Source organism: Protopterus annectens, chromosome 6.part1 (genome assembly GCF_019279795.1).
Source record: "Protopterus annectens isolate FY-2018-M chromosome 6.part1, PAN1.0, whole genome shotgun sequence".
Lineage (NCBI taxonomy): Eukaryota > Metazoa > Chordata > Ceratodontiformes > Protopteridae > Protopterus > Protopterus annectens.
In genome coordinates this window covers 440898967-440925911 of record NC_056738.1, presented here as the reverse complement: position 1 = coordinate 440925911, position 26945 = coordinate 440898967, and the positions used below count along the sequence as shown (strand labels likewise).

Sequence of the window (26945 nt, the reverse complement as noted above, 5' to 3'; positions counted from 1 at the left end):
ATTCAGTGAAAAATTCCCCAATTTTCACCACATTAACCAAACCCATACTTTCATTTTTATTCAAGGTCATTCCCATTTCTTTTAAATATCCATTCAGATAAACCAAAACTTCCCTCATCCATATTTTGTTCTTAGCAACTACAACTATATCATCTGTGTATGTCAAAACTGCTGGATTCACCACCTCCTTTTGAATCACATATCTTGCATCTTTCATTTTATAAGCTGCTTCACTCACTATCATATTCATTACCAGTGCAAACAATACTCCATTCATGGGATGCCCTTGTCTTATACCACACTCCATGCATATTTCTTTACTCAGACAGCCATTCACTAACACTCTTACTCTATTATTATTTCCTGCGGAAGATAAGCTCTTTAAACTGAGGTGCCCAGTTGGCAACCCAGAAACACAATCCTGTGTGTAGGAGTAAAGAAAGATTTTTTGAATATTCTCTTGGAATCTCAGCTTGTGTAAGAGATCTCTCGCCCATGAGAGAGTTTCATGACACTTTGAAAAAGACTCTGTAAAGATAAGCAAGTCATCTAAATATGGAATATGTGGGTACATTGTAGTCTGCAATGAGCTATAACTGGAGCTAGACACTTTAGGAACACTCTTGGTGCAGCAGATAGTCCAAAGGTTAAGGCAGAGAACTGATAATGTGATCCAGATACACAAAAAAAAAAACGTAAGAACCATCTGAAGTCTGGATGGCTAGGGATGTGATGATAAACTATCTTTTAAGTCTAAAGTTACCAGGAAACTTGAAAGACAAAGAAGAGGTAACTGTTTTTGAAGTAACATCATTTTGAATTTGGAAACTATCACAAACAGGTTTAGGAAAGAACGATCCAGAACTGACCTCCAAGCATTTTCCTTCTTTGGCACTAAGAACATACTTGAATAAAAACCCTTCCCTTCCTGGGTAGGAGGAACTGATTCTATCACTCATTGGGACAGTAAGTGATAAAAAACAGTGGAAACAAAACTGCCTGATCTGGAGGAATTTCCTTCCACTGGTGTCTGTATCCATGATAAATGATCTTCGGAACCCATTTGTCTGAAACTATCTGTTGCCAAAGAGAAAAATGGAGATTTAGACTTTCTGGAAGAAAAATGGGGCCAGGGTAGGAGGGGGTCATAAAGTCTATTGAATAGTCATTCAAGCTGGTTGGAATGTCCTTGGTGTTGAGAGATATGAGTCTTCTTTTTGTAATCCCCTTACCATTTATTCCTAAGTATCTGTTTACCTGTATTTTATTGAAACTGTTTATTCTACTTTTTACCAAAACTGGATGAGAAATTAGAAAATCCCTTAGAAAATTTTGGAAAAAGAGAGATAAAAATTCAGAGAGTCCCTGGATCTTCTTATTCCTTTCATCACATGTTTTGATTACCTCTGTAGTAGAGGAGCAAAAATTAATCTCTATCCAAAGAGGAATTTAAAATCTAATTTTTAACCTCATCTGGGAGGTTCTAAGAATGCAACCATGCAAACAAAAACTTAAAGACTGAAGTGCTTTATATATCATATCTACCTCTTTAGGGGCAGCTGGAAAATTGCAGGCAGAACAGGAGGAATAGGTGTAGGTTCTGGGAGTTCCTTCTGTAAAAACTTGTAGTATTTTCTGAGGGATTGAAAAGTGTTCTCCCACTGAAAACACTGGCACATTCCACCATTAGTCTAAGAGAAAGAGAAATCCCCATTGGGAAAATAAGAAAGTGAACTGTCCTCTAAGTCTGAATCAGAAATCTGAGGAAGAAACCTTGTTTCTGCCCCTTCATCTTCCTGTTCAGATTCAGAATATTGAATATCTTCAGTAAAACTGGTCTCTCTCTTTCTTTTACCAGAAACTACTTTACAAGAAGGATCAATAGGCTGAATTAAACACCGAGCCACACCCAGTAAAATACGCATCACATGTTTACAGTGTGTGTATGACTCTGCTGATACTTCTTCTATAGCTACGGGCACTGGTACTGTTTTGAGGATGTTTGCATAGCTGCATCCTGATATACCCACACCCAGGAGTGGAGGATTATTGCCGTTATATAATGACATTATTTATGAAAGAAATTTCTTTATTTATGAAAGCAATTTCTTACCTTTCTTAAATAATGTCTTTGTATAATGGCACTGCAGTGTTCCTCCTCTCTTTCCCTTGTTTACTGATGTATTGCACATGCGTATGGGATTTACATTCCCACGCTTGCACAGTACATCAGTACAGTGCAGGGAAACAACGGCATTGTTTTTTGTAATTTTTTTTAACTGCTCAGATTTTCTGAGCAACAGTGCAGAAATACAATTTAAATCAGGTACATTTCTGATTGCACCCAATTTTTCTCATATTTTGCTCTATCTCTTAGCATATACCAATAGAAAGTCTAGCTACTCAATGGTACCTAAGCAGCCAGACTTTTTTCTATTAGTATATGCTTGATTTACAATGGGCACGCTGGTTAGGTTGTTCAATCTGCATGCTCATTTTTGAATAGTAATGTGCATTCATTGACTAGCTATTATCATTTTATTGGTTGCAGGTTGCCTACAATCCTACATAGAAACTCATTACTTCTGGGGGAAGGCTACAGAACATTGCTGCTTAGTATGAAGCAATCTGCAAACATTAAACAACTGATTGCCTATTTTCTCTGCACTAATTTCATAATAATCCTCCATTTAAGCTTGCATAGCACACTGATGAGGCTTATGTGTGTGGAATTGCCTATAAACTCAACCTTGAGAATAAAGACCCACTTCCATATTCTGAGGAATGAAGCCCATACTCTGATTTTTGTTTAAGAGGATGGGAAGGGGGTTACCAGACTATTTTTATCATTGTAAAGTCAGTTACTGGTGATTTTATCTAGACAAACTGAACTGATATTTTTGATTTTGCCCAAGCCTACTTTGGTTAGACTATGAGACAGGTCTAGTGTCCTCCACTGAATGCAGTAAAGTAGTGTTCATACTCAACAAGGGACTTACAATGGCAAAACATTTGTTTGGAAGGGTACTGGTCATATCTTGTGATACAGAACTCATTTTATAGTTTGCCTAAGGGTGCCACATTTCCAGCTGTTTTCTTTATTGTAATTATAAATACCTCACTCTCTTCTTTGGTCTTATAATGAGTCTAATCCCAAAAGAGTATTTCACAGATGGATTTTGACACTTCTTGATGAAGCTTGGTGCATCTTTACTTTTTTATGCTGGAGGCCTTTGATAGTTTTTTGAGCCTTCTTTTTGTTGCTTTGTTTACTTATTTTGCAGTTACACCATTAGGATTTATTTTGGAATCTACCACTATATGTATTTCTAATGAGGACATAACATAAAATACAGCTATTAATGATTATATAGAATTTATTAACCCTTTCAATGGCTGGCATACTAGAATAAATTCAGACTAAATCTTCCCAGTCAGTAGCAGTCAGCTCATAACAGATGTTAGCTGCTAGGGAAAGGGAGTGCTAACAAACTATAATTATAGTCTCTGAAAGGTCTATTTAAAAACTGTGGGTATCATTTTTACAGGTCTATGGTCAATGTAGGGGACTTATATTTGCCACAAAAATCATGGATGCAAAGCTGAAACACAAGCTGTATCCAATTTTCAACCTCAATATACTGCAAGCTGTACTGGAAGTCATGGGTTTCTAATATAACAGATTGGATGTATTTTAAAATGTAGCCACTTTGGCTCCTATCACAACTGACTTAATTGGTAAGAAGCTGCAGATGTATGTCTGTCCCCTACACTGTTTATGAAATTAAGGGTTTGGAGTAATGTTTGATGCAAACACAGAGTCTGGGGATTCTTACTTGCAGATGCTCTACTCCAGCTCTAAGACTCACAGTAGAGCCAGATATTGTCTAATGCAGAAGTAAGATAGACTTTTGCCTTGTGTTCAAAGTAAGCTACATGCCACAGTACAAAACAAAGTTAGTGTAATGAACAGAATGTGGTATACAAAATTAAATATATTTGCTTCCTAACTATGAGCTCAGCATACAGATGTTAACATGGCTGCTAGGTTAGGAGGTAATAATATCATGTCCACCTTTTTAATATTCTACCCGTTGATCCCACACCTCCAATCCATTGGTTTGCATTACTGCCACCATGCCTATCTTATATTCTTCTAGCAACTGAACAGCTATCTGAACACGTAACCCTAAGGTGTTTCTTTCTTAACATTTCTTTTTGTTACTTATTTTAGACTAATTTCTCCTTGGCTGAGTCAGATCCTGATATGAGTGGTATATTTCTTGCAGTTAAGACTCATCTTCCTCATTACCCCATCATCAAATACTGATTACCTGGCAGAGATTTATTTATTTATTTATTGATTATTACCAGATAAGCCTACTGGTCAACAGTGTCCTTATTCAGGGAAACCCAGGAGAACGGTTTGGTTAACTGACTTGCTTAGAGTAACATAGTAGGCAAACAGGCTGAGGGAATCAAAGCATGGACTAAAGGGAACACAATTAATGTGTTGTTGTTTTGTCTTTCGGCTTTTCCTGGTTAGGGGTCACCACAGCGGAACTCCGGTCCGCTAATGATTGGCAGTAGATTTTTACATGCTGAGTTACCAGTCCTGATGCACAACCTTCAGTGAAGGTATGCCCATTCACGCATGTCTCCACACAGAAGATGCTCTAGCTGAGAATAGAACAGGACAGCATTGTACTGTGAGGCGACAACGCTACCACAGCACCACACCCGCAAGAACATAATTATTAATGTGTAAAAGCCTTAATAAGCTGTGCTGCAGCATGGGTTCTGTGATCATTGGCTTTCTTCCACTAACAGCAGTAGTACCAGTCAGATTTTTTTTATCAGCAACCATTTCCCTTAGTTAAAAATAAACTGCTTGCAGTATACTTGCTGGACGTACTATATATAACAGTCACCAGTTATAGAAAAAGTTTATGCATTTTTTGCACTCTAAAAGTCAGTAGTGTCTGTAAATTCTCAAAGACAGAGTAAAAGGGAATAAAGTCCTACAGCAGATGCGTACAGGTCCCAGCCAACCAGCCCATGGCAAAACAGAGAAATTACAAAAATATTTGCAGGCATCCCTTTAACAAAGCATCAGTAGGGATATGCAAATTAAATAATAATAATAGTGTTGTACTACACTGGCTCTTGAATGCACAATGACACGCAAGTCTTTAGTAGCATACTCAGACCAGTGACATAGATGTGTGTGGGGGGTGTGCATGTGTAGCACACAAGGAGACAGGAACACCATAGAAAAATGGCTTTAGTACAGTGGCCCTCAATGTAAAGCAAAGTGTAAACTACTTGCAGAAAAATTTATTTGCAAGCCTCTATACATCCTTCCATGCAATGTATACAGTGGATATAAAAAGATTACACACCCCTGTTAAAATGCCAGGTTTTTGTGATATAAAAAATGAGACCATAATAAACCATTTCAAAACTTTTCCCAACTTTAATGTGACCTATAACCTGTACAATCCAATTGAAAAATAAATTTGTTAGGGGAAAAAATATAAAAAATAAAAAACGTGCAATACACTGGTTGCATAAGTGTGCACATCCTTAAACTAATACTTTGTTGTGTCTGCACACCCTTAAACTAATACTTTGTTGAAGCACCTTTTGATTTAATTACAGCATTCAGTCTTCTTGGGTACACACCTGCCATCAATTAAAGAGACTCTGTTTAACCCCAAATAAAGTTCAGCTGTCCTACTAGGATTTTCCTGACATTTTGTCAGTCACCTGCTATAGCAAAAACCACGGTTCGCTGAGAAATTACAAAGCATCATATGGATGTCATTGTTAAAAGGTATCAGTCAGGAGAAGGATACAAAAAATCTTCCACAGCATTGGATATACCATGGAACACAGTGAAGACAGTCATCAAAAAGTGGAGAACATATGGGACAACAGTGATGTTGCAAAGAACTGGACATCTTTCCAAAATTGATGAAAAGACAAGATGAAAACTGGTTAGGGAGGCTGCCAAGAGACCTACAGCAACACTGAAGAAGCTGCAGGAATTTCTGGCAAGTACTGGTTGTGTACTATATGTGACAACAATCTCCCGTATTCTCCATGTGTCTGGACTATTAGGTAGGGTTGCAAGATGGAAGCCTTTTTTTACACAGAAAAACATACAGGCCCAACCAAAATTTGCAAAACAATACACCACATCTCCCAAAAGCATATGGGAACATGTGTTATGGTCTGATGAGACAAAGGTTGAACTTTTTGGCCACAATTCCAAAAGGTAAGTTTGGCACAAAAACAACACTTCGCATCACCTAAAGAACACCATCTCCACGGTGAAGCATGGTGGTGGCAGTACCATGCTTTGGGGTTGCTTTTCTTCACCAATAAGTGGGGCTTTAGTCAAGGTGGAGGGAATTATGAACAGTTCCAAATACCAGTCACGTTTGGCCCAAAACATTCAGGCGTCTGCTAGAAAGCTGAAGATGAAGAGGAATTTCACCTTCCAACATGACAATGACCCCAAGCATACATCCAAATCAACAAAAGAATGGCTTCACCAGAAGAAAATTAAAGTTTTGGAATGGCCCAGCCAGAGCTCAGACCTAAATCCAATAGAAGATATGTGGGGTGACATGAAGAGGGCTGTGCACAAGAGATGCCCTTGCAATCTGACATATTTGGAGTACTTCAGCAAGGAAAAGTGGGCAAATATTGCCAAGTCATGATGTGCCATGCTGATAGAGTCCTAACCAAGAAGACTGAATGCTGTAATTAAATCAAAAGGTGCTTCAACAAAGTATTAGTTTAAGGGTGTGCACACACAATAAAGTATTAGTTTAAGGGTGTGCACACTTATGCAACCAGCATATTGTACATTTTGTATTTGTTATATTTTCTTCCTCTAACAGATTTGTTTGTTTTTCAATTGAATTATACAGGTTATAGGTCACATTAAAGTTGGGACAAGTTTTAAAATGATTTATTGTAGTCTCATGTTTTTATATCACATAAACCTGGCACTTTAACAGGGGTGTGTAAACTTTTTATATCCACTATATATATATATATATATATATATATATATATATATATATATATATATATATATATATATATATATAACAGCCACATATTTTGTCACTCTCCTGTGATTTGCCCTAAAATACCACAGACAATCAAGTAATGTATGCAGTTTTTTGTAGAAAAGAAGTAAATATGATGTCCTTACATTTACTACTGCAGTATGCTTAACATATGGGATTTCCTGCTGTAGAAGTCTGAAGTCCAGCCAGTCTACCAAAGACTCCTGTTGCTTTAAAGGTATGCTGAATGTCACCCAAATGCTCCTTGTGTAGCACAGGGCATAAAGGTGATGTTCAGGCCTACCATAGTCAGAACTTCTTTGCCACCAGTCCGAATGTATCTTTTCACCATCAGTCTGTTTACCTGCATCCATTTTCTGCCATTTGAATGCATTTTTGTTCTCCAGGGACTACATTCACTTTTTTAATTTCTCCAAATCTTTTGGGTTTCTAATACCATGACAGGAATGGATCCCATTCCTAAGTCAAAGTACGATTAAAGTTCATGAAATTACTATTGTTTTAATCTTTGATGTCAGCCAGTAGTGCTCTTTGCAGCACCCGCAATGTGCCCAGTAATGACTCCCTGCAATTTGTACAGAGTTAGATGTATTGGTAGCATATCTAAATATGATTGTAGACTCTTCTTTATAAGATCTGTTGCTCCTACTACTATTGGAGTTCCCTGGGTAACTTTCTTCCACATTGCTCTCGTTTCTACCTGCAAATCCTGATATTTTATGACTTTGTGTCTCTTTGTTCGCAAGACACTGCAGTTACTGGGTGTGGAGATTTCAATGATCAATGCTACTTTGTCTTCTTTTCCTGGACCACTATCTCTGGTTTTCTAGCATCTATCTTTTGAACGGTTGATAACGGTTGATCCCATATGATGTATGATGCTTTGTGGCTCATGTTTCCAATGTTTATCAGACACTTCAATACAATAACATTTGCACAATCCCCAGTGCAACAGTCTTGCCACATTATTATGCCTTTCAGTATACAGTCCTTCTGCCATTAGTATGCTGCAACCTGCAATGAGGTGTGTGACTGTTTCCAATTCAGTTTTACAAAAACTACATTTGTCTGTTTCTCCCACATGTTCAATGGACTATGTAAACCAGCGTGTACATAGCCCACTACCTTGAGCTGTAATATTAACCGTTCATCTCTTGGTTTGAATTTGCCTCTCCTTAACCATTCCTGTATTCATTCCTGATCAACATGAGGTTCTACCAGAAGTTTTCTATACTTGCAACTATATTTATGCTTTTTCCATATTTTTTGCCTTCTCATCTCGTCCTTCACCTTATATTCTTTTTTTTTGTTTTTTTTGGCACATTCAGCTGCTGCCTGATTTTTATCTACTTCTGGTTTGATTTCCATTCCTGCTTGACACCGATATGCTTCTGCTAAATTAAGCAGAGAAGTAATCTTAGATTTATTGTCCTGATGTTTCAAAACTTTCACTACATTTGGGTCTTGTGAGGTCAGTATATATGTGTGGAGTCCCATGATTGCAGATCTATACATGTAATAATTTTCAAGGCGGCCCATTCATCCTTCAGAACAGGAAATATATAATCTTGGTATGCAGTGATTTTTATAAATCATTTGGTCAGCATGAAGCATCCTTCTTGTTTTTCTATCTAATCTATCCAACATGTTTTGGGGCCAGTCAGTCACTCCAAAACTGTTAGGACTGGAAGAGCAAATTGGTTTATAGCTTGGATTTTGTTCCTAGATGTCAACGCTGTTTTCGGAATTAATTTAAGTCTTCTGAAGTATTCCTTATTAAGTTTTATCTGCATTTGTTTGTGTTTTACTGTTGATCTTTCATCAGTTCCCAAATAATTTTACACTTCCTCTTGCTCAAGGTCTTTTATATCACATTCTTGTCCCAAACTAATATTTTCCTGGTGCTGCAGTTTTCCTGCCCAAATGATGTTCTTATATCATCCGAACAAGTTTTGACAACTGCAGCTGTGCTTTCAGTTCCTCATCTGATTCACTTTGTTGTTTTTTAGGAGCCAAATTGTAGCCATGGCCTAAGTTGTTAAGTAATGGGTTAATGGCAAGGGAGAATAGCAACATGACAGAGAGTCACCCTGGAATATCCCCCTTTGAATTTTTATCCCTGGGATAATAATCTGTCCTTTATCATGGCTTAACTGCAACGTGGTCTGCCACTGTTTCATGGTCACTGTAATGCAGTCGATCAGTGTAGGGTGTATCTTATACATTTTAAGCACTCTTTTATCCATAATTTAAAATGGGTGGAGAAAGCCAAACACACTCTGGCTAGGCTTATAAATGCCCTAGGGCAGATAGCCTAGCATGAACCTATGAACCATGAATGTGGGATACTATCAAATGCTTTTTTATAGTCAATCCATGCCATACTTAAATTCTTCCCCTTTTTACATTTCTACAGTATGACTTTAACAACAGATGATCCTTTGTTCCATATGACTTACTTTTATTGCCCTTTTGTTCTACTGCCATAATTGAGTTTTCTTCTAAATGACTATAAACTCTGTCAGCATCAATTCCCATGTATAGTTTATACGTCATCAGAAGGCAAGTTATTGGTCTATAATTTTTAGGGTAGCTTGGAGGTTCACTCTTAAGAAGGAGCATTGCTTTGCCTGTTATTAACCAGGTTGATGTTTGTTCGGGATGCAGATATAAATAGTTCTTACTCATGGCTAAATCCTCATGCAAAGATGTTAATACTTTTAAGCAAAAATTAGGTACTGCATCTGGGCCTGGGGTTTTCCAATTAGAGGCTTTTCCTTAACTTTGTCAAAATCTCTCTGGCTGTTACTTCATCATTTTCATATCATGCACCTTTAAACTTCTTATTCTTTCTTTTACTTCTTCTATCCATTTAGCATCTTTGTTATGTTCCACAGGATCCTAATACATATTTCTCCAAAATGTATGTGCTTCCTCTTTTTTTGGTGGTCATTCAATTCCTTTTACCTTATTTCCCAATTCTCTATAAAACATTTTTGGGTCACCAATAAATTGCTTATTTTGTACTTTTCTTTTATATTTACTGTGTATCTTCTAAGTTTTTCTGCTTGCACTGAAATTTTTAGTTTGTTATTTGCAATAGTGCATGATAGATCCTGATCTGTTCTGATACTGTGCATTGCTTTAATCACATATATCTTTCTTGGTATTTTTTGTTGATCTATTCCCTCTTCTATAGTCTTCTAAGAGTGACACTTCTTGTCTTAATTGCTTTATATTTTTCTCTATTCGATACTTCCATGATGGTATTCGATTTCTCCCCTTCCTTTCCCTCACTACCCTGTGATCTTGTGGTAGAACTTTATCAGTTATTCATTTAGCAGCACAGTAATATATCCTGTTTACTTCTGTTATATCGCATGGATCTCTATGGACAGTCCTAATTACTTCATTAATTTGTTCTATCAGACTTCTTATTTTTTGGGTTTTATTGACCTTCTGCAGTCTATTTCTCTCATTGATCTTAATATATCTATCCATGTCTATTAAATCAAGCAACTCTTCTCTTAGCTCATTTTCTTCCAAACTAAGGGCACTGCCCTTGTTTTCTATTTCCTGTGGACATTCTATTGAAAGTTCTATAGCATCTTCCTGTGGCACCTCCTCTTCAATTTTATCTTGTGCCATCTGTTGCTCTGTCATATGGGAAATGACTGGCCTATCACTCCTCAACACTGACTGCATCAGAGTTTCCAGAGTTTCCTGTTCCTTTCCTACCTGTCTAGCTTCAAGTGAATGTTTATACTGATTTCCTGTGGAAGGCTCCAAAATATCCTGAAATGGCACCTGAACAATTGCTTCCTGTTCCACTGATTTCCCCTTAATTTGGATATCCATTGCTCTATCCTGTTGTGGTGCTTTCTGCATTTGATTTTCTACACTGAATCCTTCACTTTACAGGTACTCTATAACCTCAGTTTCTATTTCTTTAACTTTTCCATTACTAATCTCCTTTTCTACGTTTCCTCTTTGTCTTATTTTTTGTACTGTAAAGTTTTCCATGTCCAGATTCCTTTGCCTGTATTTCTCTTCAAATATCTTTGGTGCTGCTCTTTTTGTATTGGTTAGTTTTGCTTTTTCCTTTGCATAAATATTACACCATATTAATTCTCTTTTTCTTTCCCATGCCCATATTTCCTCCTCAGATGTCTCCTGATCTTCCTGTTTCTCCTTACTTTAGGGATTCACTCCATCATGCTGTGATGTAACCTGCATTAGACCTTCTACACCAAATGCTTCACTTCACAGGCACCCCATAACTTCAACTTCTATTTTTTTAACTTCTACTTTACTAATCTTCTTTTCTGCATTCCATCTTTGTGATATTATTTTTTTATTGTAAAATGTTCCCTACCCGGATGCCTTTGCCTGTATTTCTCTTTGAATATCTTTGGGGTTGCCTTCTTTATATTGATCAGATTTGGCTTTTTTCTTTGCATAAATGTTGCACCATATAGAAATCTCTCTTCTTCCCCATGCCCATATTTATTTTTTATATTGCTCAAATATCTCCAGGTTTTGTTGTTTATATTTTTGCATTTCCTCAGATGCTTCTTTTTCCAAACAGATCAAAGTTTCTTGCTCTATATATTGTTTTTCACAAATCTGTTGTATTAATAAATGCAAATTTTCGTTTGAAGCTTCTGACAGTTTTTCTTGCAGAAGTATTTTTCTTTCCTCTCTTAATTGTTTTGTATATCTTGCGTCTGGAAAATGCTGGGCTTTTTGCATAATATTAACAATACATAATTTCTTTCTTATCCTGAATAGTCCACTCTGTCGTCTTTATGGTTCTTCTTTGGCCTATCAGATTTTGAGATTTTTGTGGACCGCTACTTCCATCTACAACAGGGGGGTCATCCTCCCCCTGGGCCTGGCCTGGCCCCATTGTAGGAATGTTTCCATATTTTGATGATTCTACACTGTCATTTTTTCCAGTCCTAGCATCAGTGCGCCTACCAGGATTGGGCACTTTTTTTTTCTGGGTCTTGTGCACTCAACTATCTCTTTTAATTTTTGACCTACTTCTGTCCATGATATACAGTCTATATATCAGTGTCACCTTGGTGAGATTTTGTGAAAACATGGTCCACCTTGCGAAGGTACTCACCAAGACTTGAGGATGAATTCAATTTCAGCACTTCTCCTCTCATTTGCGTGCTGACTTTTCATTTCTCCATTCAGACCCCTGATCAAACTGTATTGACTAAACAGATGTTGACCAAAGCACTTTTCAAAAAAAGTATCTTTTTCCGTATATTCATATATATATATATATATATATATATATATATATATGGGTCTACTTCATTTGATCGAAAGACCATTTGACCTAAACCCATTTGATTGAAAACCAGTATTCAAGGCAAATGACAGGGATTTGTACCCCTTCCCACTGTCGTGCGACCCTGGAGTTGGTATATATAGTTAGTGGGGGTGTGAGGGACACAGCCCCCCACCTATTTTCATTTAAAATCTGTACTTTTTGTTTTATTTTCTTCTTTTATAGAAAACTAAGTGGGGGGCTTCACCCCCCCACACCCCCCAATGTGGGGGGGGGCTGCACCCCCCCCCCCCCACACACACACACCTAACTATATATACCAACTCCAGGGTTGCACGACATTGGGGAGGGGGACAAATCCCAGTTTTATGTCTTGAATACTGGTTTTCGATCAAATGAAATTTTGATCAAATGGGTTTAGATCAAATGGTCTTTCGATCAAATGTAGTAGACCCATATATATATATATATATATATATATATATATATATATATATATATATATGTAGTTTCACTTCAGTATATCGAAATACTGAAACACCGAAGTTCTAATGGCCGAGACCATAACACCAAAATTTCAATATTTTGAAATACTGAAGCGGTGTTAAAAAAAAAGAAATAAAAGAAATAAAACTATTGTTTCTGCAGGGGGGCAAGCCCCCCTGCAGCCCCCAGACTTAAATATACCATCCCTGTGATTGCACGATAGTGGGGACATGGCAAATCTCATATATTCATATATTTAAGTAGGGAGGGTATGGGCGTGCAGGGGGGGGCTTGCATAAATGTTGTCTTTATTGTTTTTATGGACCTCTTCAGTATTTCAAAATACTGAAACTTCGGTGTTATGGTCTCGGCCATTAGAACTTCAGTGTTTCAGTATTTCAAGATACTGAAGTGAAAACATATATATATATATATATATATATATATATATATATATGTATATGTATATATATATATATATATATATATATATATATATAAAAAACATACACACACACACACAAAAATACAAAACCATCAATTATAACTATTGACTCTACACTTCAGATATTTATTTATTTAGTTATTTATATGGCATTTGGTTACCAGAAGACCTACGGTAAGAAACCCATTTTCAGTGTAGGCCCGGGGAGAAAAGCTCCAATACAAAGAAAAAGAAAATATATTTTTTACATGTTCAACAACAGAAACAGAATAGAAAAGCCAATTTACATATGGTCTAAGAAAATCCATTTACATACATTTTTACATATTAAGATTAACAGTCAGATCAGACACATTCACCTGTTTGCTGACATCTTTGCAGTTGCAGATAACTGCCCTTTTGGAGGTTTGTTTTTTCTTGTCTTGTTTTGTGCTCCTTGGGGTTAATGTCATCCAGGAAGGGTAAATGCCAGTGTGGGACACAGAATCCCCATAAAGACCATCACAATAAGTGTCTTTTTTGTCTACGAGCTTCTCACGACCATACAACTTGTTCAATTTGTCAGGCATTCATCCAGGAAACCCTTCCCAGTAGACTTTCTTCCTTTTCCCTGCATCTTGAGAGCCAGCATCTTAAGCTTCTCACTAAAGATACAATGGAAGGACTCTCCCACCCTGAGTTTCAGCCATTATGGGGGGGGGGAAGTAGTTATGACCAGAATCTTCCTCTGTCCAGCGTCTGCAGGTCTTTCTCCCAAGGTTGTTACAAACCTGGCGGCTCGCCCAGCTCTATTGATGGATTTCTCTGTTGCGACCATGTTGGAGGTCAGTGAGGATCTGGCTGGCAGCATGTCCAAAGATGCTCTGCAGCATTTGTTTTGGAAGTTCAGGGGGAACTATGGTTGATTTTTTTCCGAGGGGTCTAGGGGAGTTCCTCCATTTTTACATGGGAAGAAGTTCTGCTATGGTTCTCGACCGTCATCCTAGGTCTGAGCTTTTTCAGTTTTTTTGGAAGGGACTCTCTCTTAAAAAAGAAACCAAAACTTAAACATGTTTCTTCTGTTCCTAGGGATCCACAAAGTGACTACCAGGCCTGTACTCGGGATATTTACTGCTTTAATGTCCTTAAAGCCTTCGCAAGGGGTTTCAGTTCTTGCTCCTTTTTGGTCCTCTATTCCCCTTAAAAGGCCTAGAGAACAGGATTCTTCTGAGGATGAGTTGGATTCTGATGATGGATCCCTGACTTATTCTACTCAAATTCCTTCTCCTTTGGACTATGGGTCAGAGGAGGACTCTATTAGTCCTGATGTTGCTTTTTTGGATATTTTGTTTGGGAGTACACTCTCTAGGGTGATGGATTTTTTTAAGTGAGATTGTCTTCAGGTCTCAGATATCCATAAGAGGTACTATGAGTTGCTGCAGTTGGAATCTCTTAAGCCTGCGGCTAGTCCTCCTGTTTTGACTGCTTTGCTGGATGCTTTTTCCAATTCCTCTCATGCGCCTGATTCTCTGCCCCTGCTCCCAAGAAACCTGAAAAGTTTTATAGGGTGCATAATGTTTATTTTTTATATAAATTCCTTGCTGTTGACCCCTTGTAGTATCTGTAGGCCTCTGATAAGCTGCCTTAATTGCTTCCTTTGCCCAAGTTATTGCCTTTTGACAAGGACAGCAGGGCTATGAAAAGGCTGGGTATGAAGGTTTACATTTCTGTTACCCTAGTTTTTAGAGATATTAATTATCAGACCCATATGTCTAGGTATGTGTTGGCTCTTCTTTCTCAGGCCTGTCAAACTATTTCTGATTTTCCAGACTCTGAGGGTAAAGCTTTTGTTCTTCCTTTGCTTGGGACTTCCTCACAAGTCATTCATCATTCTATTAAATGTAGTTATGATGTGGCAGATGCCGCTTCTAGGGCTGCTGTATTTGGTACAGTTATGAGGAGGTATTCTTGTCTTAGGCTTCAACCTCTACCTAATGATATTAAGGCTAAGTTGAAGGATGTTCCTCTGGATCCAAAGCTTTTGTTTGGGGAAGCTGTTGCTGTTTTTTTTTTAAGTGCCTTCAGGATAAGGGTAAGGCCTTTCAGGAGTTTAAACATCTGTTTGTTTCTCCTGTGCCTAAATTTCAGAGAAACTAACCCACTAAGGCTGACTTTGTTCGTAGGCAATCCCACTCTTCTACTAAAGTTGTGAAGAGTGAAAATGGACTCCTCCTGCTAAGGCTCCTCATTTTTCAGGGACTCTGAAGCTTTCCTTCCCAGACAAACCAGGTGCTATATGACATCCCTTCCAAGCCACATTCCTCTTTCTCTTCACCTTTTTCTTTCTCTTCCTCTTTCAGACCACTTAGGACTCTTGGGTTCTGCCAATCTTTCATCAGGGCTACTTCACAGTGTGGAAATCCCATCCTTCTTTTATGGGCATTCCTCAGCCTCCTCAGGAACAACCTCCCTTTTTCCCAAAGGTTCTTCAAAATCCCTTGACTCAGGGTACTATTCAAGAGGTGCCTGTGTCCTAAAGGGGGAAAGGGTTCTACTCCAGACTGTTTCTAGTGCCCACAAAAGAGGGCAATTGGAGACCTATTCTAGACCTCTGTCATCTAAACACCTTTCTAAAAGTACCTTCCTTTCAGATGTTGTCCCTTTAGATTCTGTTTCCTCTCTTGCTCCCTCAGGCCTATATGGTGTCTCTGGATCTCAAGGATGCTTATCTTCATATGCTGATCCATCCTCTTTTCAGGAAGTTTTTGCATTTCTCTGTTGCTTCCTGGCATTTTAAGTTCTCTGTTTTGGCCTTTGGCTTTTCCACTGCCTCAAGGGTATTCACCAAATGCCTTGCTCCTGTGATTGCTTTTTGCAAGCTTCAGTGGATCCAAATGTTTCCTTATTTGGACAACCTGTTGATTCAGGTGTCCTCTCCAGAGACCCTTTTGCAAAATATTAATTTTGCCGTTTCACTTCTTCAGAGTCTGGGGCTCAGTATAAATTTCAAAAAGTCTTCTCTAGCTCCTTCTCAGGATCATGCTTTTCTGGGTTGCAGGATTCAGACGGTGCCAGTGCTGGCTTCCCTACCCCTCCAAATGCCTTAACTCTCATTTCTTTCTTTCTCACTCTTCTTCCTCTGGCTTCCATTACTGCCAGGGAGTTTGAGAGCTCTGGGTTTCATGGCATCCACTATTCCAATGCTCACTCTGGCCAAACATCACATGAGAAAGTTTCAGTGGTTTCTGAAGTCAGTGTGGCTTCAACATGCTCATTCTCTAAACTTTGTAGTTCATCTTCTTCCTTGTCTCAGACAGGAACTTCACTGGTGGATTCAGCAGTTGTCTCTGAATACAGGGATCCCTTTTCATCTCCCTCTTCCCTCTCAGGAATTGTTCACAGATGCTTCAGACATGAGACGGGGGAGTGGTATTTGGCTCCCCAAAATGTCAGAGAAAGAGTTGAGAGCTCTTCAGGCCTTCCATCCACTTTTCTCTCAGTACCTCTCAAGGTGTTTACAGACAATGCCACAGTGATGCGGTATATAAACAAACATTGAGGCACAAGATCTTATTTTCTTTGCGGTTGACACTTCTGGTATGGGATATTGATGTCAAGTATCAAGTGACTCTTCTGATCAGAACATTGTGACAGACACACTGAATGGGTCCTTAACTCAGTCCCATGAAGGGATGCTTAACAGGGATGTGTTTCTGGACATTATCCATGAGTGGGGTACTCCTCAATTGGATATTTTTGCCTCCCCTCTGAACAGACAACTTCCTCCGTTTTGTGCCAGAGTCCCAGGTCCTCTGGTGTGGAAGGTGGATGCCATCTCATTTTCTTGGAAGAGAATGTTTCTTTATGCATTCCCTCCCCTTCCTCTCGTACTGAAAGTCCTGTTGAAAATTCAACAGAATGCTGCCAAAATCTTGTCGGTGACTCCCTTTTGACCATGACAGCACTTCTTCTTCTGCATTTAGCCAGGAGCAATCATCACAAGTTAACTCACAGGGTGGATCTACTCTCACAATACACAGGATCTCGCATCCAACCCCACCTGTCTACACTTCAACTGACACTGTGGATGATAGGATTTTTGATTCTTCATAGACACCTTTTTTCCTGAGGACGTACTGCAAGTCCTGAAGTAGGTCAGGAAACCTGCCACTAGGAAAATCCTACTTATCCAAATGGAAAAGGTTTTCTATCTGCTGTCTTTCTCGTAACCTGGACTCACTTACTGTGGATGTTTCTTCATCTCTCTTAATTGTGTGAGTTGCTCAATGCTGGTTGGCCTATTCTTCTATTAAAGCCCACTTATCAGCTATATCTGCTTGTCTGCCTTTTTCTCCTGCTTCAGCTTCTAGATTTAAGGTGAAACAATTTCTTAAAGGTGTCCTTAATATTACACCTCCCATGAAGCCTGTTCTTCCTCCCTGGGATCTTAATTTTGTTTTGCAGAAGTTGACCCAGGCTCCTTTTGAGACTGCTGTTTCAGCTTCCTTGCAACATTGTTTCTGGAACACTGTTCTTTTGTTAGGTCCTGTGTCTGCCAGGGCCTTATGGCTTGTCCTCCTTTTTTTATCTTTCATGAGGACAGTGTCCCTACGCACTAACCCTTCTTTTATGTCTAAGGTGGTTAATGAGCTATCACTTAATCAGTCTATTAATCTGCCTGTTTTTCCCCTCCCCACAAACTGACAGTGAGAGGGTGCTGTGTACTTTGGACATGCATAGGCAATTCAAGGTTTATTTGGATAAGACTAAGGCTAATCAGTTATTTGTTTATTTTCATCCTAGATCTTTTGGACTTGCTGTATTCAAGCAAACTATTTCTTCTTGGATTTCTAAGACTATTATTTTTGTTACACTTTTGATGGCAAAGGCTTTCCATCTTTAGCCAAGGCTCATTCTACTAGAGCTGTGGCTTCTTTTGGTGCTTTTTTCAAAGGCTTGGATATCAATATTATTCTTGAAGCAGCTTTCAGGCCTTCTGTGCATACCTTTACCAAGCACTACAAGTTGGATGGTATCTCTAGAGCTAGGGCTGGTTTTGCTAGTGCCATTCCTCATGGCTTTTTGGGGGACTCTTTTGCTCCTTCCCCCTCTCTAGTTTCCTCTTGAGCTTTGGCACTCTCCATGTTAAGAATACTAGCAGCAGTGAATGTAAGGACATAGTACAGCTGTGTAAAATCGTACCATAATGGTAGATGTCGTTGCCTTCACTACTGCAGTATTCACTCCTTCCCACCTAGTGCTTTGCCTTCCTGGATGTACAGATTACCTCTTCGGTTCCTTGGACTGGTGTTTCTACTGGGGCAATCAGTTTTGACTATGGTAGGCCTGAACGTCACCTTTATGCCCTATGGTATGCAAGGAGCATTTGAGTGAAATTCAGCATACCTTTAAAGTAACAGGAGTCTTTGGTAGACTGGCCAGACATCAGGCTTCCATGTCAGGGAATCCCATATGTTAAGAATACTGCATAAGTGAAGGCAAGGATGTCTGCTGTTATGGCAAAATTTTACACAAGTGTACCTTCTACAAAGGCAATCTCTCTGTCCAATGAATTGTAACCTCCACAAAGCATTTCCCCAATCTCATTCCTCAAATTCAGCAGAGTCTGAATGTTTTTTAGTATATTTTCCTCACAGTTGTGCAGCTGTGGAGTCAGTATACATAAGTAAAGGGGTTGCCCCCAACATGAAGGGTCCCCACTTGCAGGTTCTCTGGGTGTGTTGTTCAATGAGTTTAACTCATCCGATTTGTTGTCAGTGAATTATACATCATCTTCACATAGACAATCCCTTTTACAGTATTAGGACTATGGTAGATGATGTGAACTCATCAGCTGTGTACCCTCAACACTGTAACTAAGAAATAAATTATTCTGTAATACTCTAAAGAGATGGAAATTAAATTAAAATTTTACATATTTTGAGACATTTCAAAAAGAAAAGACAACAAGAGAAAATGCTACTATTACTTTAGCAAAACCTACAAAATGGAGGGATGGCTTAGATGAAGAGCATCTCACATTAATGACTGGTACAATTTTTTTCATGCCTCATAATATCTGACAGTTCAAGTTTCAAAAGTTACTATATGTGTCATGCATATTATTAGTATAAGATACAAATTTCAGATATACTTCTTTTAAAGTCTTTTTTAATTTATAAAGCATGTATTTCTGAAGAAAATATCAAATTTAAGAGAAAAGCCCTAAATAAATTGTCATAAAAGGTTACTGTAACTTTGTAAAACTCAACCAAAAAGCATAGAAAATCTTTATTTGTGTGCCTTAATATGATTCTAACATTTTTTTCAGAAATCATGTAAGGCATATTTTTTGTACTGCTAAACACAGTTGCATGCATGCATGGCAGTGCACATAATCACCGGCCAGCTTAGGCATATTTCATACAGAGGATCAGGTAGGGCATATAGCTTTTTGGGGGGGGGGGGGGGGGTTAAAGCTTCCAGTGTTCTCATGCTGATTAAGATGATCATATTCTGTCACAACAGAACGGCAGGTACTTGTATCACACTGCAGGCTGCAACAGAAATAGATTATTAAATAGTGGGTCTGTACAGGAAGGCCAAAGAATGTATGTTATAAGGTTGAAATGCGGGGATGAAAAATCACAATGATATAAAAAAATTAAACCCTAAGCACAAATTATGGAAAGTTTACAACCAGAAGAATGTTCAGTCTTACAGCTGTTTCTTATGTTTAAAATTTAAAGTCTGCAGGCTTGCAACTTCAGGTTTCCTTTAACAGAAATCACAGTGGGGCAGCTTTGGAACAGCAACATAGAATGACACAGTACCATCATAATGACATACTGGAACAAAATAGGAACCAATTGAACAGCAATTAAATATAATACTTAGACAGAGACATTCTAAAGGCCACGGTGGTGCAGAGGTAGCGTTGTCGCCTCACAGCAAGAGGTTCTCCCATTTGATTCTCAGCTGGAGCGCCTTCTGTGTGGAATCTGCATGTCCTCCCCACGGTCGAGTAGCATTCAAAAGACCTTGGTGAATGGGCATGCCTTCATTGAAGGCTGGGTGTTGAGCTGGCACCTCGGCACTGTAAAAATCTACTGCCAATCATTAGTGGACCGGAATTCCGCTGTGGTGACCCCTAACCGGGAAAAGCCGAAAGAAAAACAAACTTAGACAGAGACATTAAACTATCCAGATAGTTAAATCAGTTCAAAATTAACTACGTTAAAATGGGCAGATTTGAGTTTATATCAACACACACACGTGTGATACCTTTTTCTCCTGTGCCCTACTCAACTATCTGCCTATAGGTAAGTTGCATTTAGATGTAGAAAAGTATGATTGTGTGAAACTCCCTTGCAATGCTGTGTAAGTGCATTCTGAAGTGATGCACTGATATTCAGGGTTACAGGACTCTAATAGCAGGCATGGTAAAGTACTTCAGCATGTTGTTTGCAACCACGCTGCTATTATCTGCATTATCACAACACGGAGGCTGACCCACAATGAGCTCAGAGATATATATAGCATTCTTACTGAGAAATAAGTGTTACATTGTATATAAAACACAGTTAGTGTGTAGCCAAGAGCTAGTGAAGCATGTGACACCAGACCACATAAATTCGAATAACAGATAAGGTTTACAAATGTACATAGTAGTTGATTTTGTGTGAGAAAAATCTAATTTACAGAAGTAAGCAAAGATGCCAGCCTAAAGGACCAGATATAGGTTCATAGGTGGGTACTAGGCTATCTGCCCAAAGGCATTTATAAGCCTAGCCAGAAAGTGTTGTCTTTCGCCGCCCCCTTAGATTAGTTCCCTGTGCTTCTGTCCAGCAGAGCCACTGAAGTGATCCCCGGGGTGAACTTTCTGTTTCCCATCCACTCGTCAAGGTTTCTTTTGAAGAGTGTTAGCGAGGAGCTCTGCCTAATGTAGATTGGGATCTTGTTCCAAAGCATGGGAAGTCTCTGGGACAGGAATCTACCCCTCCAGCACATCCTATTTATTGTTGTGGTGAGGTTTAGATCCCTAGAGAGTGTGGCTCGAGGGGATAAGGTTTTCTTTAGGTGGAGCATGTCCATCAATTCTGGGTTGGACATGGCCTTATATGTCAGGCAGAGATCACCTCTCAGTAGGCAGTATGCAACCAAGTACAACTGGAGTTTCTTCAGTCGAGCTGCATAGGGCATCTGTTTGAGGCCATTGATCCTCTTGGTGAGGTACTTCTGTGGTCTTTCCAGCTGTTGCAGGTGTCTTGTAAGGTACATCTCAAATGGGGTGTTGTACTCTAAGATGGGTCTGATGAGTGATGAGTATTGGGGCACAATGACCTCTTTTGATCTGGATGCGAACCCTTTTGTGATTAGGTGGGCCATGTAGAAGGATTTTCTAACCACTTTGGCAATGTGATTATCAAAGGTGAGATTACTATCTATTTGCCTTCTTCCGTATTTAGGGGACTACCACATATGTGGTAGTTTGTAGGTACTTTGTTTTTTCCAAAGGGGATGACTATGCACTTTTTGGCATTTAGCTTGAGGCCATGATTTTGACACCAGGTATCCGTTTCAGTGAAACCCTTTTGGAGGATGTCTGTGTCAGCTGGAGAGTCAATTATAGCCCCTAGTTTGCAGTCGTCTGCGAACTTGGTCAGCCATAGTCCTCCTGTGCTTGCCTGTACCTCTGACAAGTATATGTCGAACAGGACGGGTCCTAGGACTGAGCCCTGGAGAACACCACTTGTAACCGGTTTAGAGACAGACCTAGCTCCCGCAACTCTCACCATGTGGGTTCTGTCTGTGAGCCAGTTGGCAACCCATCTTGTGACATAGGGGTTTATGTTAAGGCTGGTGAGCTTGTCTATAATACCAGAATGGGGAATGGTGTAGAAGGCCTTAAACTCACACTAGCTTCAATATAACATTTTTTTCTTTTATTTTTCACTCTTATCAGGATACAGCTAATGATTTTGGGACTCTAACACTATCAGGCAGCAGAGCCCTTTCTCAAGCTATAGAGGCACATAGCTTTCTAAAAATATACAGTGTTCAAAATCAGCTGTGATGTTTCTGTTGTAAAGCTTTAAACCTTGAAAGATTAAGCTGTCTAGTGCTTAGTTACATTTGAGGCACTCTCGGTGCATAGATGAAGACTATTCAGGTGGGTGCTAATCAGTAGTCTTGTTTCATATGATGTTAGACTGTCAAAATATCCTGTAACCGCATATTATCTAAATAACAGAATCCACAAATGAGATGAAACAAACATAAAGCATTGCATTTATGACACTGTGAGAAATTAAAAAACGGACTAGTGAGGGTGGCCTCGTGGTTTATCATCTAAGGTAAAATAATGTTATGTTTTTAAGTACGACAGCAGCAGAAGTGAACATGCAGGCAGGTCCTACCTGCTGGTATCGGTGTTCCAGTGATGATGCACTTTAGCAGCACTTCTGATCCTGCTGTAACTGTTGTATCCTGAATAGGAATCTCAAACACAGGAGGCTCCAGAGGATCTTCCCCAGCAGATTTATAGGAATCATCAGATGACTCTTGGGGAAAAAACAGAAATACAAAAAGTGAAGAAAGCATTATTAACTACTTCACTAAACTCTGGTGGAGCAGAACTGCTTAAAAAAACATGCATTTTATAAAATACATTTATAATTTGTTCACTAGATATGTATGCTAAGAGGGGCATTTTTGGAATGAAAGGGCTAGCAGCACAAAAACAGATGTTTGCAAGTTACGTGCAAATGAACTGATAGTTGAAGACTTAATTATACTCATGAAAGATAACAGAACTTCTTTCAAGATGGAAGTGTGATTAGACTGGTTAATATTAACAAGCACCACTTGTAAATAACAACACGCAGCACAGTGACATTTTATTCATTAACTGTGGAAGGGCATTGATTCATATGGACATTTGTTCATGCTCACTTCAGGAGCATTGCCTGACTAATTCACTAATCAGAGACACAGATTAAACAAATGGATATTGGAGGAATCAAGCCATGGACTGCAAAAAGCATTTCCCTTAACAGTGCATAGTCTTAATCCTCTACATTGACAGATATCATAATGTTAAAAAAAAAAAAAAAAAAAAAAAGATTTAAGAGCCACCGTACCTCTTAGCACAAAATAATTTGGATGACACTGAAAATAATGGGGACACAAAAGCCCAAAAATAGGGACTGATTTTAAATATTGCTCGTCAACTTATAACGTTGTTCCTATAACAGGATTTGTGCTAGCATGCATTTCCTGAAGGATATGAACTCTGTGACTCAAATCAACGTCATAAATTAATGGCTTAAATCCTCGGCGATTTGCCAGAAAACCACAAATTTTATGAGGATAAGACCAGAACTGTGAGACAAGAATTTGGACATTTTGGGAAAATCTAGATAGTTGAGAGTTATGGGACCCCCTCATTCCCTTTCTCAGGACAACACACTAATGTGTCCAACCTGCTGTAGTATTGTCTAGCGCTCACTAGGAAAAGCAGCTGTCTAGGGATTCCCATGGTTTGGCACCTCAGAATTCTGATATGCCTAAGAATCAATTTGGGGCACTCTAATGCAAAAATGTTATCAATTCCGTCTGTTTATTCACCCCCACATGTGAAGCACTGAACACATACCTACCATTTCTCTTTAGACAGTGTGTGCATGGTGTATTTTCCTTGCAGTTTTATTTTTTGTGCTCTGTACCCTTTTCTATCACCTACGTTACATGTGTTACAAAACTGAATATTCTGCTCACCTACATGCAACCATCTCTAAGAAATAATCACCATTTTTGCATGCTGTGTTTTGATAACAGTTCCATAGATGTAATATGGAACATTAAATGTTAGAGGAACAGTTTTGCAATCCAATCTGAGCATCTGTCAGACTGTGGTTTATTTTACTGGAAATCATTTAAGTCCAAAATGTGAATGACTATTATAGTTAGTCTCTGGAATCTGTGCTGATGTCTAGAGCTGGCATTTTCAAAAGAGCCCTTTTGCTGGTGTTGCATGAAGGTAATATGTCATGATTTCTTTCTTATACTGTCTTAAGAAATTTGAAAAAGTGATGATGCTAGCAAAAATCAAATGAATACTCTCTTTGGTTATAGCATGCAAACCCAAGACCTGTCATAGTGATATCCCAGTAAACTGAAGGTCCAAAAAAGAGAAAAAATCTATGGCCCCATGCTCTGTGCAGGAGTCTTTGTCCCTGTATCCCCTTAATCAAGAAACCATTTCTGAGTTTCTACACTTTTCAACATTTTTCAAGTAGGTTATATATTTTTGAAGAAGCAGCTCCTTGCTGAATTAAGTCTTATCATTCCTCATCTGCATCCTGCAGACATCTGTAGAATTCCTTCAAATCATACAGTTTCTGCAGCAGTAAAAATGGACATCATCATCTCATTGGATCACAGGAATTTACTAGGCTCTTGGCCCTGAGGCCCTTATAAGCCTAGCCATGAGTTTAGCCCATGTTTACACAACTCAGCACCCGATGCCCCTGTCCAGCAGGGACACAGGTGGAATCCCATGGATGTATTTTCTGTTTCCCATCCAGTTATCCAGGTTGTGCTTAAAAGGGGGAAAAGAGGTAATTTGCTTGACGTGGAGAGGGAGTCTATTGCACAGATGGTGGAGTCTTTGGGACACAAATCTGTCCCGCCAACACGTCCTAGTGATGTCACAGACCAGGTTGAGGTCGTATGTGCAGGTTACTCAAGTAAAAGATAACTCTTCAATCAATGAAGGTCCTACCAGCAGTGAGGATCAAACCTTGTACCTTGTGCATGGAAGGAAATCACCTTAACCACTGTGCTAATTTGTCTTTTTTTAAACATGTGGATACTTCCAGATTTGAACCATCAACGACATCACCTTTACTAACTTCTCAAGTCCACTGAGCCACACAAGATGTCTACAAGTTGGATTTACAGAGATAACAACTATCCACTCCCATGGAGTCACAACCCATATTTATACCTCCCCCATCCCCACCATAACAGCAATAATAAGACTCGCCCACAAATAGGGTAATTGGCTTCACATAATCCAAATATTTTCATGTCTTGTAAATGGACTGCACTCTGTAGATCTGAGGCAGTACTTGTCAGTATTCTGAGTCTAAGTACTCTTAAGGATTCTGCTTGCTAAATACTTCACTAAAGGATCTTGTGATCTGTTGATATGGGACATCTGAATAAAGCTGGATTTAGCTTATACTTTGATATCCCATTGCTGTATGGGTTGTGTTACAGTCAGAATTGATATGGCTGGATAGAAAAACTCTCAAGACCAACAGGCATCGTGATGTGTGTGCCATTTCAAGTGTTTCACCCTAACACCTTTGTTGTTTCTCATGATCACTAGTCTCCCATAAATTAGGCATCTCTATCAACAGCACTCTCTGCTGTGTTCAGGACAAAATTAAAGTATAATGAAGATGACACCTTTCATATTAGACTCATTGCTAGATTACCCTTTTCACAGGTTAATAGGTTTATCATTTTTTAGCAAGCTTATGTCCTGTTAGCCATTTAGAAACATACATGCAAGTATCCTGTGCTAGAGCTTATTATCTATACAAACATCTAATAAACATGCAGAAAGATTTTAAATTAATGCAAATTTGTGTTCCACAATGAGCAAAGTCTGTGGAAGATAAATCTGTCCCTCATCTTGGTACTGTTGGCTTCAGTTTCACAAATACTGCAAGAACTTGTAGTACTTATACTATGTACCAAACACAAACAAAAGGAACCTGGATAACTCTATAAGCCAAATATAGGCTGATCCTTAGAACATCTATATGCAAAAATGCATTGCTGAGATGCTTTAATCTGCATTAATAATTTATGACCATGTGCCATGAGTTTTTTTTTTATATAACACTGCAGCTTCTCAAACAGAGAAATGTGCTTGGTGTGACATGAACAAAACATTGCATTACAATCTAAAATCGGTCCAGCTTAAGGAATGAGTAACAGTAAAATGGCTATCCTGAATCATCTACGTAGTAATGCCCTTAAATGTCAGATGAATCAAGCTATAACATTTCCAGTCTATGGCTTATGGCACATTGTAGTTAAATGTCAAATTTAGATGCACAATAATCCCCAAGTCTTTAATCTTATTTTAGTAAGAATTAATGTATTTCTTAAAGTACATCTGAATCTGGGATTCCTAATGTTGAAATGATAAACAGAGCATTTTCTGATAATGAAGATTAAGTTGTTATACTCTCACCAATACAAATCTTTTCCGAAATGTTGAAGTGTAACTCTGTCATTAGCTTCATAACTTAGCAAACTTAATTAACTAATTCACTGCTGGCACTTAATATAAGAAAAAAACAATTGTAAACTGTTAAACCACAAAGAAAGCCAGCGAAAAACCAAAGGTACGGGTGTTCAGAAGTGTGAGAGACCAAAAAATACTTTAAACTAAACGCAGATTTATTCAAATAAAATTAAAATAAAATTACAGTGTTTTCGCTACTGAAACCACAGTAGCTTCATCAGAGTAGTACAGAATGGCGCCAAAAACATTTAAATAAGATTAATTAGTATGATGTCACAGCAAAATATGTAACTTCCA

At 38.6% G+C, this 26945-nt stretch overlaps 1 protein-coding gene across 2 annotated transcripts in view; it reads right to left on the bottom strand.

Moving 5' to 3' along the window:
• SPEG (striated muscle enriched protein kinase) overlaps positions 1 to 26945 on the bottom strand; it is a 2687905-nt gene that overhangs the window by 1211293 nt on the left and 1449667 nt on the right. For both annotated transcript variants that reach the window (XM_044075871.1, XM_044075873.1), the window contains one exon: positions 22741 to 22884. In XM_044075871.1, the coding sequence (XP_043931806.1) occupies positions 22741 to 22884 (144 nt within the window). The remainder of the gene's footprint in view (positions 1 to 22740; positions 22885 to 26945) is intronic.